This window comes from Parus major, chromosome 3 (genome assembly GCF_001522545.3).
Source record: "Parus major isolate Abel chromosome 3, Parus_major1.1, whole genome shotgun sequence".
Classification (NCBI taxonomy): domain Eukaryota; kingdom Metazoa; phylum Chordata; class Aves; order Passeriformes; family Paridae; genus Parus; species Parus major.
Window position 1 is genome coordinate 35,203,037 of NC_031770.1, and position 18,643 is coordinate 35,221,679.

General features: G+C 36.4%; 1 protein-coding gene across 7 annotated transcripts in view; it reads right to left on the bottom strand.

The window, feature by feature from the left end:
* Positions 1–18,643, bottom strand: part of STRN (striatin) — a 68,885-nt gene that overhangs the window by 9,828 nt on the left and 40,414 nt on the right. For 2 of the 7 annotated variants that reach the window (XM_015621711.3, XM_015621710.3), the window contains exons 8-16: positions 16,443–16,553; positions 14,071–14,157; positions 13,377–13,520; positions 11,096–11,232; positions 6,505–6,680; positions 5,505–5,552; positions 4,715–4,836; positions 3,703–3,870; positions 1,437–1,577 (exon numbers count right to left, since the gene is read on the bottom strand). In XM_015621711.3, coding sequence (XP_015477197.1) covers positions 1,437–1,577; positions 3,703–3,870; positions 4,715–4,836; positions 5,505–5,552; positions 6,505–6,680; positions 11,096–11,232; positions 13,377–13,520; positions 14,071–14,157; positions 16,443–16,553 — 1,134 coding nt within the window. The remainder of the gene's footprint in view (positions 1–1,436; positions 1,578–3,702; positions 3,871–4,714; positions 4,837–5,504; positions 5,553–6,504; positions 6,681–11,095; positions 11,233–13,376; positions 13,521–14,070; positions 14,158–16,442; positions 16,554–18,643) is intronic. The other 5 variants (XM_015621713.3, XM_015621712.2, XM_015621714.3 and 2 more) reach the window with 5 other exon arrangements.

Genomic DNA, 18,643 nt, shown 5'->3' on the forward strand with positions numbered 1-18,643 from the left:
CCATAAAGCATTACAGGACACTTAGAAATTATGAAAGTCTAAATTAAGGAAAAAAACTCCACATTCATATTAATAAAGTAAAATTACTAAAAGCACATAAATCTTCATCACAGCCAGCCATCCCCACAGCTGGAAAAGGCCAAGCAGAGGCTTATACGGAGCACCAGAGTCCCTAAGTAGTCTGTTAGGGCATTTCAGGTGACATTTTCCTCTTGTCTAGTTCTTGCAGAAATAATAATTTATTTCTTTAAAATACATGTAAGCTTTATAGTACTGTTACATAACTAAAGATACTAAAGAGGGACTGCTGGTTGCCATACCAGGGTCTTGTTTTCCTAAAGGAACATTACAGAATTACAGCAAGGAGGAGGTGAAAAAAATAGAAGGGAGAAGGGGAGGGAAGAAGAAAGGTGGCTTCCACTAAATTGCATTAACTAATTTAGAACTGTTCTTTTAGAAAGGAACAAAAAATGTGGGTTAAAAGAATAAATCCAGCACAGTAAGGAATAACCTAAAGAAGAGATGTGGCACTTCCCATTTGTTCTTGTAAAATGATAGGCATTTAAATATTTTAAAATATACAAGCGAAGCCAACACGAATGGCTTAGTCCTTTGAAAAAATGTAATTAAATAGTAGAATCCAGTGACATAAAACCCTAAGGGTGGGAGAAGAAGTATCAAAATTTCAAAAGACTCAATGTATTGCCATTGTGGCCTGAATATGAAACCTTATGCTTTAGTTCATTCTGGTCTCTTTTGTAAAGTCAGGGTAAAATAATTTACTGACAGCAGGCTCTTCACAGTATCCTGTAAAACTTCTAATACTGGTCACTGTCATGATCCAAGGCATTATATGGGACCTTGTGAACTAATGCTCTTTCACTGGAGCTTTGCTTCCCTCCTACAGTGAAAATTTCAACTAAAGCCCAAGTCCAAATGAGCCAAGAGTGCAATAAAGCTTAGATGATGGATACATGGATTCTGAGGAAACATAAAAAAGAATTGACACACATACCCATTTTTAAAATAAATTTAATGTTCAATTTTCCTGATATTGCCTCTATATTGCAATTTTAGACTGAAGAGAAAATGGATATACTGAATCTGCAAAGATCACAAAGCTGTATTGTGTAAAGACACTTGTGCTTTTTCTCATGCTACTATCCCTTGAAGAGGAATTCAGAGTGTGAGCTTGTTTCTTCTATCTTATTTCAAAAGTATGCATACTCTTCTGCTACTGCAATACCCATGAGGTCTGTTGTAGTAGTAATAATTTACTATTATATCTCAGAACACAGCTTGTAACACAATCCATCTTATAATTTCTCATGACACTGCCTGATTCTTTGGAAACATTGAAAAGAATATCAACAGTATGAATCTTAAAAAAGCATTTTTTTTTTTCCTTTGGTTGGTTTGGATTTTTTGATACATACTAGTATCCATACTGGACTCCAGGGTAAGAATTCGTTGCCGTGTCTCCATGTTAAAAATGCTAGTGTGTCCACTGTTAAATGATGCTACCATGAGGCTTGGGTCACTGCTCACAAGGTCTACTGATGAAGGGATTCCCATTTCTAGAAAACAATGCAGAGAAGATGTAGTTGGTGTAAAGAAAAAAAAAATTAAACAAAAAAACCCTCACAAAAAAAGTAAGCATTTCAATATCAAAAGGACCATGATTATGAAAGGAAATGTTTCATTCTAAAATATAAATTAGGCCAATCTAAATAGCTTTCCCTGTATGATACCTATTTTAATTCTATTTTTTGGACATGTGTATCAACAACATTCTTTACAAAGATGCTGTATCTGGAATTGCAGCTGTGCAGAAATTTACTTTGAAATTAAGAAAGCAAGAACTCCCTAGTCCCTTTTCCTTCCTTTAATTGTAACAGCAATTCTCAAAAAGACTCCACCAAAGTCTATTGCTTTAAGTAAAAGGACATAAAATTGAAGTGGTACAACAACTGACTGACAGATGATTAATGTTGTTGTAATTAACTTAGACAAAATCAGAGCTTAAAAAAAAACAAAAGTCCCCGGGGGCAGATTTTACACACTGGAACTGTCATCATTTAAAGTTATATAAATACATTAAAAACTTGTATTTCAAAGCTCCTGCCTATTGTGGTATATATTTGCTCTCCTTATACTGTGACTACACACTACAGGACAGAAGGTCAAATCAGCAAAGCTTGGGCATAGGATAGATCCCTTAGGATTTTTCTTCTCAAATGTCCTGTTCACCACCTGCTATGTGAAAGAACAACACCAGTTGCAACAGATGCCAGGGGGAGGAGGAAAAGATAGAGAGTGAGAAACTGAATTTTAAGCAAACTAATGTTGGATCATAGATTCAGATAACACAGGAATACCATCACATCCCTGTAAATTCTAAAGATTCATGGAAGAAATATCTTTCTGAGACACAGAACTTCAGGAATATTTCTCAGGAATGGCAGTAGTTACTAACAAGTATTCGAAAAAAAAGGCAAAAAGTATTGGTGGGAGAAGAAAACACACAGTTTCTCAAATAACCTTTTCTATCACTGCCATGCATGCTTATCTGCAGCTTCCTGGTAAGCCTACAATGGTTAATCTAAAGGTCTTCAATAATGAATGACAGATATTTTAGGGGGTTTGTTCAAGGTTATCAATAAGCCATAGGAAAACTGAGTTTTCAGTCTTTGGATTTCACAACTGGGCCTCATTCCAGTTTAGAATACAAAAAAAGCCCTAATAGTAGTTCTATGAGGCAAGACTACTCCTCCTTCCCCTTTAGTTTAATAATTAAAACCAAAATGACTCACAGTAACGAAGCCCTAAACTCTACCAGGAAGTTCTCATTGCAAGCTGGCAATAAGAAGCCTTGCAACCTTTAGAAACATAGTTTTGCAAAAACTAAAATACGTGGAATGTTTTTATTTTGCTCAGTCTGTTTTTACTAACAAGTAATGGCATATCTGACCAGCTTTACAGTAAAATTTGACATGTTCAGCTGTGACAAAGTTTATATTGCCTCAAAGTTTTTCTGAAGAGACAAGGAACTGTCTCAGCTCATGGGCTGTCTTTAATGACTACCAGCTCTAAGAGAGTTTGGCAATGTCAATGGGCTTGTTCTGGAGTACTCTGATTCAGACAGACAGCAACTACCAGCAATTAGATTCTAACCAGTGGGATTTTCACTTGTGCGTGACATTTCAGTAACTAACTCCAAAGAAGTTTTTTTTCCCAACTAGCAGTGTTTAGGTTATTGTTGTTTAGTTAATGTGCAAACTCAGAAATTCAAGTGGACTATCTGTGTTAGAGGCACAAGGAACAAATCTGGAAGGTACAATGACACTGGCCTGAGGTGAAACACTGGTTACTCCAAACTTCCACTGGGGGAAGAAAGGACTTTTTATTCTGGATAAACTAAAAGCAAGGGCCTAGTGGAAACTTAAATTTGACTGTGAATTATGGAGTTAATACATTATCTTCCATGGTGCTAGTAACATCAGCAGATCATCTGCAGCAGTTGGCTTTTAGATGTATCTAAGTGTCCCCTTGCATGTAGACAGGTCACAAAATTTACTCTTCCCAAAAACATTCATAAAGATACAAAACTCAGAAAGAAGCGCAAGAAGTATTTCCATTCAGTTGCCAAAATTACGTCAGTCTGAGCAGTGATGAACCTCAGGGTAGGGCAATTTTCTGTACCTTGATTATCATTAAATATATTGAGAGCTGGAGCAATTTCTGTAGCTTTCCATAAACGTATAGTGCCGTCTGCTGAACAGGATAGCAGACGCTGGTGAGCTCCACTGTAAACCAGACCCCACACTGCATCAGTATGGCCTACAAAAGCACCTCTTAGAACAGAAGGATCTGTGAACAAAACACAGCAAAACACATTTCAAAACAAAATCTGAATTAAGTTAATAGCTGTATCTTAGCCTGTGTTTATGCACCAACCTTTGGAAGATAATCCATAAAAAACCCCAAGATCAATCACATCATACTATTATAGAAGTCTTAATTTTTCTGGCATTACAATGCTTGAATTTCAGCAGCACACATGACATTCAATTACCCAGTTTACAACTAAAGGAACAAAACAATGCTTCAGCAGGAGGGACAGTACTGAATGTGGCAAAACACACTTCATTGCTAAAATTCACTTTCAAATAGCCATTAATGCCACAGCAGTCTCTTTTATGCAGAAGTTAGCTTTGAGGCCAACTGCATCTGAAGGTACCAGAAGTGAAAAATAAATCATGAAATTATTTAGACACAAGGCTGACATCCAGTCAAATCTGGAAAATTTTACCAAATTGGACCTTTTTAGTTGTTTCTAATCAACATTAATAGCTTTGCTTTCAAACTATAAAACCATTTTATCTCAACTCCACAGAAGTTTTCCAAAGAACAGCATTTCCCGTACTTGCCAAATCATCAGGTTTAGACCTGTACTTTTAAAACCTTACTTTAGACTAGCTGTTTCTCAAAACTATAATGAGATCAAGGCCTTTTTTAAGAAAATGACATTTTATCTTGCCATCAAGCAGCATCAGCATTAAAACAAAAGGTTACTTTAAGTAATTGAAGATAACATTCCATTTGCTCATTTAAACTTTCACAGAAGCATTATCTATAAATTACACTATTTTAGAGACATAACATTACTGTCACGAAACTTATCATTTCGCTGCTGCGTGTGACAGAAACGTACCGTAAGAGTCATAGGGGTCGATGTTTGGGTTGGTCGTGTTCCAGCCATGGATGAGGCCATCCGTTCCCCCACTGTAGCACTGTTCACCATTACTGCTCATCACCACACAGAGCACTGGTCCACTGGAAGAAAGCCCCAAAGAAACACCGACTATTAACATTTTCATTGCATGGAATACAACGTCATTTTTCAGAATCCTCAAATTTCCATGTTAGATACGGTTCACTTGCTGCATGGATTGCAAAAGAAAATTCTGCATAATGAAATTATATGCTACAAGACTTCCCACAAAAATACCTTCCAAAATATCTGGTAGCCCAACTACAATAAAAAAAAATAATCATAATGCACACGAAATGTGAAAACTATCACAATTTAAACTCCAGGATTTTATATTTCACAGAAACAGACTTTTTCTCTTTTCAAAAGATTTAAGGCTCTTTCATGAAATCATCTCAGTAGATTTAAATTCACTGCATTCATTCTTCAGTTTCATTCCACATATGCCAATATGTGGCAAAAAGGCAAAAGCTGCAAGGATGAACAGAACATCTAATCAAATTCGAATTGGATCATTTGTAGGCTTTCCATTTTAAAATTGTGGTATCTGACTTCAGACATAAATAACTATGAAGAAAGGAGAAGAACACATGCAGATAGTCTAAACAACATAGGAACTAAAAGCATCACATGAAATCAGTAGCTGATAAGGTAGAAATTATTTTTTAAAAAATTCTGTTTAAAAATCACATCTTTCTCAAAATGTCAGTATTTCTCAGGAAATACTTACTTATGTGCTCGGAAGGTATATATTGGCTCGACATCAAGAGAAGCACTCCTAAATGAAGTATGAAAAAAATGTTAACATGTATACCATCCTATACGATGCTTTACAAAAATCTGCCAGAATCACTAAATTCTTAAAATCCCTGCTACATCTTTTGCAGTGTTTCTCCTACAACTTCCTCTCCCAACACAATTTTTCATGTGTCTAGGAATATTTGTAGTCTTTCAAAACACTATAGGATTTGGGTTTTTTTGTTTAAAGACCTTCAAAGTAGTCCATAGACCCATCATACAAGTAGGTAGGTACATCAGTGGAGCAGAAAAAGTGGAGAAACATCAGCATCTCATGAAATGTATCATTAATTGTTCCTACTGGAGCAAAGAAGTTTTGGACTCATAGTTTTTCTATCGACACTGAAGTGCTTCAAAATTTGCTGCTCTGGACTTTATCAGTCCAAGGGAGGACTCTGTGTTATGCCCAGTTCTCCTCGAAGTTGTGACATACTCTCTTAATCACACCAGCCCTGCTACGAATTCCCTCTAATTTCCACAAATTCCCAGCAATTTGCAAGAGACAGTGAACACAGGAACCTGGCAACATCTCAGAGTTCCAAGCTGTACACATGTATATGCATGTATGTGTATACATACATATGCATATATATATAAATGCATCCTATACATTTATATACACATGCAAGCACACTAACAGGCCGCATCCAAATATTTTCACTAGTAAATTAATTTGTTTTGTTATATACAAGGAAAATATAAAAAAGTGAATGGTTTTCCTCTTCACAAACAAAACACATTCACAAACACACATGAATTTTTTCTGGCATTCTTTAGGCATCTCCACCCTTCTCTGAGAGCTTGTTTTCCTACTCTTAAATTCAAAGAACACTTTCCATTAACTGCGAGGGTCATTCAGTGAAGTAGTGTCTATGTTTGTTTTTCTTCATAAATTAAAATTGTTTTTGAAGAAAAGAAAGAAAAAATCTTACTTTTTTGCTGGGGCTGTTTTTTGTAAATTCCACATTTTTAATGTATGGTCCTCTGAAGCTGTTATTAAGACTGGTTCAACCGGATGAAAAGCGAGACCTCTTATTCCATCAAAGTGACTTCTTAACGTAAATTTGGGGTTCCAAGTCTTTCTCAATGCATCCTTATTGTTGGCTATCTAATAAAAAAAATGCCAAACTTGTAATTAAGCTGGAAGGCACAACAAAAGGAAGAAATCAAAAATTTAGTTTGGCACAACAAAAGGAAGAAATCAAAAATTTGGTTTGGCATTTTCAGAAGAAGTCAAATTACCTCACCCACTTTTCACAACAACCTGCTCTCAAATAACAGTCCACTCAACACTAACCAGACACTTCAAAATGAGAACCAAGGTAGACATACTCCATACAAGTAATGTCGTATCCACAGTAATAAATTTTATGCAAATCTGAAATACTCTCATGTCTGTAAAATGACACACTTCAAAAGCACTGATACTTCAGTGAACTCAGTTAAGTATTTAAAATTTGATCTATACCTACTGGCTCATTCACCTACAAAGCTGGGCTTGACTCACCAAGGTGCAGTCCCTGAATATCCAAAGCACTACTGGCATGGCACCTCTAAAGCAAAGATCTGAGAGAAACAGAGAATTCTCTAGAAGCACAGAAAGGAACACAACCTGACTTATCCAGCTAAGGCAACACAAGCTCTGTAATAACACATAACAAGTGAAGTTTGCCAGAATAGAAAAAAAAGGCAAAAAGGATTTGGCTAAACACACTGAGAACCTAACTGGCAGGCAATAAGGTATTGTGTATACAGACACAATAATTTGGCGATAAATGCATTTTAGAAGATCCAAAAAGGAAGCTTTTTTTAAAAAAATAAGTTACTTCAATATTGCTCCTCTGAACAAATATTGACAAAAAATACTGATCAGACTTTTTCACTGTCAGTCAAGAATGTCACAAGTTAAATTTACCTTTTCATAACCATTGCTGATGGTGGTTATGGAAAACCAAGAAAACAAACAATTTTACTGATGTTTATCATGTTGAAATCTACAGATAATTCTATATAATTTATATCTTTAAACTGCAAAGACGAGACATCTGTTTTGAGCCACTTCAAGAAACATTTTATTCTGGGGACTGGAGGTGAAAGAGGAGGTTTAAGAACAGAAGTGCTTTTTCTTAAGGTTTGTTACATCTGGATTTAATAATTAAAATATACATAATTTAAAATATTCTATCGATTTTAAACAAGGAGAAAGGAGCCACAAGAAACAGCAGGTTTAGTCTCATCGTATTTCTTAGTAATGACATATTGCCTTGCTCAGGAAGACAGTCAGTTTCTTTGCCAGTTTACTGAGCCAAGTTGGCTCAGTGAAGGAACAGACAAATGCTCGAGCTGGTACAAGGATGGGGCAGGACTGCACAGTTAGCAGCTCTGGCAGATTTTCTGAAGACTGGCCAAGAAAGTCTCAGCAAAAAGGGTACAAGATGTACAGATACCTGGAGAGGAATTTGGTTGCCTCAACATAGGCACCTAATGCCAATTAGGTGATGGAGGGAACCCTCCTGCCCTCCAGCTGCCATACCAGCAGCACAGGTTCTGTGCCACATCTGCAAAAGCCACAAAGACACCTCAGATGGCCAAAGTGAATTCCAGTCCTGGCAGGATAATATTCTCCATTTGCTTGTCTTTCATTCAAAAATGTCCTTCCAAAAGGAGTCCAAGATGGGTAGTTTATAAACTGCAAAGTAGATGGAGGGCAGTCCTAGCCAGCAGACCAGTAGCAGAGGTGGAAACAGATTCTAGCCCTGACACATCACCCACCTGGCTGCACCACATCACTCTACCCACCAGTCTCACAAGCTGTGAGGCTGATTACTCATGCAGCAGACAACCTCCTTCTGTCTCTTCCCACCAAAGTACAACAGGGAGGTAACCCGAGGCCCAAAAAGCAGTTTGGGGGGATGCCAACCCCAAAATTAGCAGCTGATATGGATTTGCCACTTATAATACTATTTGTGTCTACACAAAATCAAAAATGATTTGAAAACAAATTGAGAACTAAAACCAGCAATGACATGCAATTACAGGCACTTGTTCAAAGATGTAAGAAATCAAACAAGGGCCTACTGTGAAATCCAAAACCTTCAAATCAGTATTCAACATTAAATGCAATGATTTTGTAGTTCAGCTACTCTTAACTACTATAATTTTATGAAGTTGCTTAATCTATTCAGAAAACTAGGGGGAAAAAAAGAGCCAACCAAAGTAAACATTTGTCAAGAATGTGTAAAGGAAGGAAAAAGAAAAGGCAAACTTAAGTGTATTGGCTAGCAATCTGGCAAACTTAATCGTTAGGTACTCTAAAATCTATCTACAAAAGAAAAAAATTGTTTTTTAAGTAATAAATTCATAATCTCCATTACCAAGTGAAAACCATTCTTCAATTTACAGTCAAAGCAATATGCAAAAAACTGAAACCATTAAATGAGGTAGGCTAATGCTGCCATTTTGTAGAAGAAAAGAATGCAGCAAAAATGTCAGTGGGATGAAAGGGACAAAAAATGGAAAAAGTGTTTGCCACTCTTGAAAGCAAATATATTTAAAGACTGATTCATGTGATCTTTCAACTTAATTCTCCATATGATTGAAAACTGACACTTAAAAATAACATACTAAATTTTCACTAATCATACCTTGTTCATATTTGGCAGCCAGATGTATGAAACAGCCCAAAATAGAAACATTACATTATCTGTAAGCTACACTTACAATGAAACTTGAAATAGAAACACCAGCCTTTTATTTTGCTTCAATGAAGTGCACAGTAACCAGAACAAACAGTTTTGAAATTTTTTTTTTTTTTGATTGTCAGCACTAGAAAAAGGTAAGAGTCAAGGTAACCATGACTATGAATTCCTGATCACAGGATTTCATACAGGCACTGGACAAATGAACAAATAGAAATTAGTATTCTCTACCATGCAGGAAAGGACTGGAGTGGATAAGTGCTACTCCATAAATGAAAGCTGTTAGTTCAGGATACAGACATGAACAAACACAACAGTTTACATGGACACTTGCACAATGAAGTCAAGCAATGGAAGCATCTTGCACAGATGAGTTAGGTTTGTCATGTTCTCTGAATTTAAAATCCAGCCTTGGATTTTTAGGAGTATCTGTAACAGAAATTCATTCGTACCCCTTTCTGAAGACATAATTAGGGACAATGAATAAAAACATTAAGAACTGAGACCAAATTAGGAGATAATATTAAAATACTGAATTTTAGCAGAAATGCTCTGCATTCATTGCAATACTGACGATTCATAACATATCACATGTTCAGAAACTTGCTATAGCGGCATCTCTACAGTGGCACTCTGAAAACGTGCATAAGCTTTTATTAACTATGTATTCCATTGCTTTACAAGTGCATACAGGGGTAGAACTTCAAAGTAAGGACCTGCATCTTATTTCTAAAGCCTCAGAATTCATTTGTGATGGTAAAATCTCAGATAATGATTATTTAAGAGTCAGATTTACTGAAGGGTAGGATTCTTCCCCAGCACACTATTAAAAATTATTTCTGAAATCCCTCAGCCTTGACATGGCTGGGCAATGCAATAGCAAGATTAATCTGAAGCTGACAGATCACACAAGAGCAGATGATTAAATTAATACCTGAAGTATCTTTTCCCAAGAAATCGGAAATACAGAAAAGAATTGCATACAACTGAAAAGATGCCATTTTAAGAAAATTTTTTTCATAAACAGTGCAAGAAAAATAAGGCTACACACTTAGCCACAGAACCTTCCGAAGAGTTCTGGTCCAGTTTCCCATTTGAAATGAAAATATTGCCCACACCAGGTAATGTAACCACAGCTCTGCTCCAGCCAAGTCTTCAATATCTCTCAGGAGAGGGATTCCACTGTTTCTCTGAGCAAGCTTTTTCAGAGAAAAAACTTTCTCCCCCAGTACCTTACCTGAACCTCCCAAGGTGTAACTTGCTGTTGTTTTCTCCTGCCTTAATGCCTGGCACTATGGAGAAGCTTTGCTCTGTCATCCTTACAAGCACCCTTCTAATACCTGCAAGCTGCTATTCAAGCACTCCTCATCCTCCTAACAGCTGAGCAAGACTAGCTGCCTTAACATCTACTCATCAGTCAGAAGCAACTGGATGCTCTTCAAATTCTCTACAACCGCACTTTGAAGTGGAGTGGCCCAAAACTGCATACAGCCCATGTAGAAGGGACATAAACATCTCTCAATCTGCTGGCCATGATATTCCTATTTTTTTTGCTCAGTCACTGGGTTACACATGACCAGCTGTACCACCATCACTGATTTACTTTCACTTGCATAACATGGCAGGCAAATGAGAGGAGAGGGGCTTGCAGAGAGCTTGAATGCTGCTGTGTGGGAAGGACAGCTTTGTCAAGTAAAACTTTGTGACATCCTCTGGCAGCATAATTTTAACTGGAGAATGTTTTCTGCTGAGTCTACATACAAGTAACTTGCATCTGCCTTCAACAAGACAGAAGGATGTTGAGTTACCATTAATAACCACTTACATCATAAGTCAGCGAATCTGCCTCATTTGCTACAGTAAGGCCTGCCAGTTCTCCAAGACCCAGTTCATTTTCAAGGGCTTCATCTGTTCCCATAATGAACGATTTCCCTGAGGACGGAGGGAATGTTAAAGCTTCCACTGCAAGAAAACAAAACACACAAACAAAAAAAATCCTGAAACACAGGTTTATACTACACTGCACAATAAAAGCACATTTTCCACTTTCAGAATGCTACGTATCTCTCAAGTAGCCAAGGGCAAAAAGATACACAGAGATGCATGGAAAACCAGCTACTCTAAAGATAATCACTGTACTTACCAATAAACAGCACCCTCTGAACACACCTACACTTGAGGTGTGTGCGACTCCAGACAGTGAATGGAGCCAGCCATGGGCAGGCAGGGTGTGCTACCATTCATCCACATATAATGCACAAGTAACACAGAAAACATCTTCCCGAACTCAGCTACAAAATATGCAAATAGGTGCTGAAGAAGTAACAAAAATGTAGATAAAAAAAGCGGGTGGGAGCAGCCCACATAGAACCCCTTCAAGCACTGCTCTTTGGTTAGGTCTCTTAGTGATTACCTTTAAATCACAAACATCTTTTATCTTCTCCACCCCAAAGTCTATATTACCCTTCTCTTTTCCTGTCTTTTGAATTCACAATGCAATATTTCACTCAACACACAATAAATACAGGACATCAGTTTTGAAAACTTACTAGAATAAAAAAATAAAAACATGTGTGCCCAAAATATTATGGTGTCTCAGCTTTATAAAGAAATACACAGCTAATAGTAATACTGAACTCAGACTGGTAACAATCAGCTGTCCCTTTTTCTGAGAATCCATTTGAGTCTCAGCATTAAAAAACACATTACTGAAAGGACATGAAAATAGAGCTCTGCTAATATAGTTCTCAGTACATGTGAGAAAAGTTGGAAAGGGAACATTCAACAAAAAATTCTTCCACTTCTCAAAGCGTTGCTAAGTTACACCCTTCTTTCATAAAGAAAATCACTGAGCATGAAGGAAGCAGAACCACTGAGATCTTTGGTAACTATTCCACACACCAGGGCTTTTTATGCATCTTAATTATAAGTTGGCCGACCTACTTTTTCACTCTCACTGAAAGACTGCTAAGTGGAACTCATGTTTTGCACGTTTTTCAAAACACGTATTTACCATTTTAATAGAGCACATGATACCACAGAATCATAGAATGGTTTGGTTTGGAAAGGACCTTACAGATACACCATGTTCTAGCCCCCTGCCATAGGCAGGGACACCTTCCACTTGATGGGATTGATCAAAGCACCATCCAGCTTGGTACTGAACACTTCCAGGGACAGGGCATCTACAGCTTCTTTGAACTTTCTGTTCAGTGTCTCACTACCCTCACGGTAAAGAATTTCTTCCTAATATCTAATCTACACCTGCCTTCTTTTCAGTCTGAAACCATTCTCCCTTGTACTGTCACTACATGCCCATGTAAGAAGTCCCTCTCCAGCTCTCTTGCAAGCTCTGTTTAGGTACTGGAAGGTTGCTATATTTGGCAAATTAATACAGCCTCATATAGCATACGTTATTATGCTCTATATTACAGCAATTCAAATATTGAATCAAACAGATGACTTGGCATTTTTCAGACATAATAGGAGCACTTCATTACAAAGACACATGTGTGGCTCTCCATACTTGGACTAGCCCCTATGAGCATTTTTCTTAATTACTGCAACATGTTATAGAATTTGATACACTGCCAAGCTGAAAATTGTTCAGTATGATTCACTACACAATCACCACGTGCTTCTGAAAGCTATAGTAAGGCATCTGTGTTTACCTGCAGGGACTCTATCTTTGCACCTGGGAAAAAAGAACAAGCCTGTGTGTGTGTATGTATACATATGTACACTTAAAATTATGTCAATGGGAAAAGAAATGATGCTCTTATGTCCTCAGAGTTTATGGTCCACACTTGTCTGCCAGGCTTGAGTACAAACAAAAGCAAGTGATTTAGGATGGGCATATTACAAAGCCACTAAGTGCCAAATTATTTTTTTTCTATCACACTCAAAGGTATTCAGCCAAGACTTGAACTTAGGTAGGTGTCTTGACCTTACTAAGAGTGATCATAATGGAGGAATGGGAATGTCATTTATCACAGCTGGAACTTGCAATCAGAATGTGAAGTGCTTGGAAAGTCTTAGAGGATAATCCTTAAGTAACTATAAACATCCACCCTTTACAAAGGGGTATGCACTTTTTTAATATTTACCTTCATCCGTCCTGTTTATCTCATGTTCAATGAGCCTTGAGCTACTGGGCCTAGAAGAAGGTGCAACAGATGGTTGTAATGAAGGGAGATCATCAACATCTCTCAAGTTTGCAAGCATATCTTGCAGCTTTGACCTGTTGGGCCCTAACCAGAAAAAACCAAAAAATTAAAGGGTTTAGGCATAGTTCACGATGACACTCCTTATATCAGATATGCTATAGCAGCACATGCAACAATGGATCCTACCTTGCATTATGACATTACCACAGAAAAACTAATGAGCACTTATTTCAGCAGTAACTAATCATCCAGCATGAAATGAATTTCAAGAAGAAAGTGATAGAAGCAACTGAGAACTGTGAACGCACAATTTTCCCCATATGTATGAACTCATAGTGCTACTTGTACGGGATGCTGAAGAATGCCGCCAACTGAGTCACACTTTAGATTATTAGAATATTTACTTTGCTAAAACAATAGCTGACATCTGTGAATATTTTAGAATTTGTGCATCAGGTACTTTGTGCAGCATATTCTTATGACAACATTATAATTTAAATTTATTTGTGCAGTAGTGTAGTATCGTGAACTATATGATCCAAAAAGTTATATTAAAATAAAAATGCAACTGGATTCACTGGCCTACTTCCTGAAGCTACATATGGTGAAGACCCATGCCCTCCTTGACACTTACCTGTGCTTTGCTCCATCATTTTCCCACATCCCTGTTTTGACTGTTTTATATAGGATTGAGGCTGAAACATATCTTCGGTAGTTTTTCCTGTTGTAAGTTTAATTAAGAATGGGAAAATGTCTTACCCATAGTCCATTATGTTTTTTCCTAGACCAGTAAATAATACAGCTATTTTTAAGCAGCTTTAACACAGTAGTGTACTCTAATAAATGTATTGTCTTATAAAACCATTCTATGATTCTATTCTCTTATTACTTCATAGGAATGTTTACTACAGCCTTGCAAAATCATGAGTTTACTAATGCAGTTGCAAATGCTACGTTGTCCACCCTACACATAATGACTGATAATAAACTAAATTGTATTTAACTTGTCTGTCACCAAAATATTACTCAATCCAGAAACACACTACAAAGGATTTTGCAAGATTGTTTTACTATAAAAACAGTATTTTACTTAGTAGCAGTTCAGTGGCTAAGCACCATATATGATGAAATTAAAGTAATGGAAACAAACTTTGTAAAATTTAATGTTATTTAGTCCCTTCTTTTTTCTCCAGAGAGCCTCCCTCACATTCTTCTTCACTATGTGCAGTATTATGAATAACTGAAAACAGGCTCTGATTCTTCCTGATTTTTCTGCATTGATGCTCCTCCAATGATGGTTTGTCCATGGAAAGATGCTTAATTTCACTGCTACAGTAAATCACTTTGTCTCCCAAGATCAAACCAATCAAATCAATCCAAAAGGTACTGAGCAGCAGTTATCTTCATGAAGAAGCACTGGATGCCCCAGTGCTGTCTTCACATCATGAGTTTTTATCATAATGATATAAAACATATTCCAATAATGTTTATGTCTATATTAACAATTAAGTTTTATCAAAAATAAAAAGACAACAGCTGTTCAAGAACAGAATTTCAATACTTGGATTAAATAATTTCTGCTAAACTAACCTTACAGCTATTTTACCCTGAACTACATAACATGTCTGTATATTTTAAAAATAACAGACAAGTTACAAAAATCACTTTCATCATAATCATATATTGGCATGCCCTATCTTAACCATAAGGAAATTTAGAATCAATTTTGTTGAACACTTTAGTTAGCCAGTTCAGCTTCTTGCCAGACTTGCAATTAACTTCCAGTAAATTAAATTATTCCAAAGATGACAAAAATATTACTTGAGAAATTTAAAGCATGGTAATTATTCACTATTTTTTTTTTAATTTGGAAAAGAAAAGAGAGGTTTAGTTTTTGTATTTCATAACAGAATTTCAGCCACATAACTGACAGCTGAGCAGCAGCTCATGAGAATATCAATACAAAAAGTAATAAAACAAGTCAGCCTCAATGACGTGAGGGTCTGACATATTTGTACCATTATGCATATCTCTTTGGAAGTGAGAATTTTCTTGGTATTCATAAGCATCTTCCCACAAAGGGAGAAACATCCCTGAAATTTCTTACCAGGCTACATGCAATATTATTAACATACATCTTTCACACATGAATTCTCAAAATGGCTAAGTATTTGCAACACAGCCATGGATACCGTGTTTAATTTTAAACTCTCATCTGAGTTCAAAAAGTTTTACGGCTTACCTATCAAAACCCATTGATTTTACAAAACATATCTGTTTTTCAAGAAATGTAACAAAAAAATACAGGGCTAGAAACTGCATTTCAGATACTGTTCACAGTTTGGTTTTGTTTTTTTTTAATAACAATACCAACTTTTTTAAAGGCTAGTCCCAGAGATATGAAAGTCAACAAATAAATCCTAGGATTCACAAATAAACTGATGGTCATAGTTGCTTCCTATTTCGAGCCCTGCATAACAAATTATGATGACAGCATGACTTTCATGTTGTGAATGTCAAGTATAAACAGGGGTAGAAATTAACCTGTTTTCTCCCACTGTCATCTAATAGGATACTCAAGAGAGTTTCCAGTTTGGTTTCTTTCTTTGTTTATTTATATACCAGACTTTAACTCTTCCTGTGGAACTGGCATGTTTCCAGCTAAGAAACGGTTCTGAAGTCTTCTGTATTAAAGTGTGAAGTATTAAAACAATGCCTTTTACAATTTAAGTATCTGAATAATGAAAGTACAAACCATGCTCAAAGCAAGAATTTTTAAGTAACCCAACACTTGGTTGGAAGAAGTTACATCTAATTCAACTATTTATTGGGTAACTTGATTGTCTGTCATTAATTTCAACCCCTGAGAACTGGTGAACAGGAAAGCAGTCAGGAGCAGCAAAGTAAAAGAGTAAGTAATTTTAGGAAAACATTGAAAGAGAGATAGAATTAAGGGTGTGAAAGATGTGAGATTTATGATTTTAAGGTGCAATGTTTTCCACTTACTCTTCACCCCCTTTTTCCCCTTGCGCTCCTTTTTGTATTGTTCCTTGAGTTTGGTTATAACTCCCTGGTCGACATTCCAGGCTTCAGGCATGAGACACTGGTCTTCCTTTTCTAAACAAAGTGAAACAAATGAAACATCCTTTTTCAATAATGTCACCAAGTGATCTCCACTGAAGGAGGCAACAGCTGCTGTCAACGGCATTTGTCTTTTATTTTAAACAGACAGAAATAGCACCAAGCTTGTGAAAGCTGTAAAACTGCTACTCACATTCCACTTCTGTTTGCTCAGAATGTTCTTAATCAAAAAATTGAGATGAAATTTCATGTGTTTAATTCCCATAACCAAGCACATAGCTGTCCATAAATGTAAGCGACATTTACTTTACAATAAATGAGGATGTATTTTTCAGCTTTTTCTTTCCTCCACAGAAGGAATTATTATATGTAGAAGAAACAGCTATGTTACTCGTCAACATAACTTTACAACTCAGATGTTGTGTCACTGCATTTCAAATTCTCATTTTATTGTCTTTGTGCTATATTGTCATTTACACAAAGCAGTAGCACATTGAAATCATTTTGGAACACAGTATTCATGTCACTGTGGTTTAAATAAACCTTTAGAGCACTAATGCCATGAAAAAAGATGAAGGCCTGCGGTAGTAATCTTTGTAAAAAAAGTCCAAAACATTTCAGCATACCTAATGAAAAAAAAAAATCCCTGTATTTTGTTTTGGGTTTGTTTTTTTTCCTAAACATCTCCCTCAAATTGCTTCCTCTGTGACATGATACAGAATAGAATTCTATTTCAATTCTACAGTATTTAGAGATTTTGAACAAAACTTGTTATGTGAGTTCAAATCCCCCAAGTAATTTTTCCATATATGGAGGCTGTCCTGAGGCAGCTTAGAAAAATAATTTGCGAGAAGAGGGGAGGTAACACAGTTTTTCCTCATATATATTTTCATGACCATTACAGCTCCAAAATCTTTGAAACACGTTATCTTTTTGCTTTGTTTTCTCATTAAAATCTCAACCTTATTATTTAAAGATTAATTCCTTTCAGACCACATTTGCTTTCTACATTGATAAGCTATTCTAGACCTTCCAAAACACAAACAGTAATAAACTTATCCTCAGACTAAGCTGTAGAACTTAAGTGTCTATAGAGGAGCACACTATCAATCACAGTCTGAAAGAGTCAGTATAACTGGACAGAAGATAAAAAACCACACATGGGTTATTACTGTGACTGATTTGTCAAAAATGCATAATGCTGAAAAGACCTAGGGATCCTCTATCAACGTCAAATTCAACAGGACTCAGCAACATATTCTTACAGTAAAAGCAATTAACAATATTCTGGGTTGTAGTAACAAGAACGTAACCAAGAGGGTGAGGGAAGTGACTGCTCCCCTGTGTTGGGCACTTGTGAGACCACACTTTTGAGTACTCCATCCAATATAATAATTTTAATACTGAGAAACACTTTTAGGTAGAGTCCTAAGTACCTATTATTGGCATAGTGTAGCAAGCCTAAGGGAGTCCCTAAGATGGTTCTGGAAGCTGAAGCAGATGAGCTACAAGGAGGGGCTTAGACTACTGTGAGTGTTCAGTGACACCAAAAAGGCATCTTAGTGTGGCCTCTAACTACCTGATGCAAACATGTTGAGAAAACAGAGCCTAACTCTGCTCAGACTTGCATCACAGAGGGGGAAGCTACTTTTTAAGGTGCTTTCTCATTCCTTTGAACCCTTCAGTCATGATGCTATACTCATTGAGTGTTAGATTATCTTAAGACAAAATTTAGCAACTTAAGTCTTTTAAGAAAAGGTATGAAAACAAGCATTAGTAAGCTCAAGTGAGACTCTAAAATTGATTGTGGAATAGAGTATTAGCTAAGTCATGTCCTCTTAATGCATATACCTCAATTACCACTAATGAGCAAGAATTGCATAAAGAATTCAAAAATATATAAGAAAACCATACTTCAGAGAAACAAGTAGTTAGTCTTTCTGGAATTCGTTTGAAAGTTTTATCATGGTTTTCCTCCCTGCCTAGACATTACTTTTTTCTCTCCTACAACAACTACAACAACAACCAAAAAAAAAAAATATTTTTAAATAGATTTTTATTAGATTGTGTTTTTGCCAGGATAACACTCAATATATTAATTTTCTACAGACTGTCCCAGTATGCTT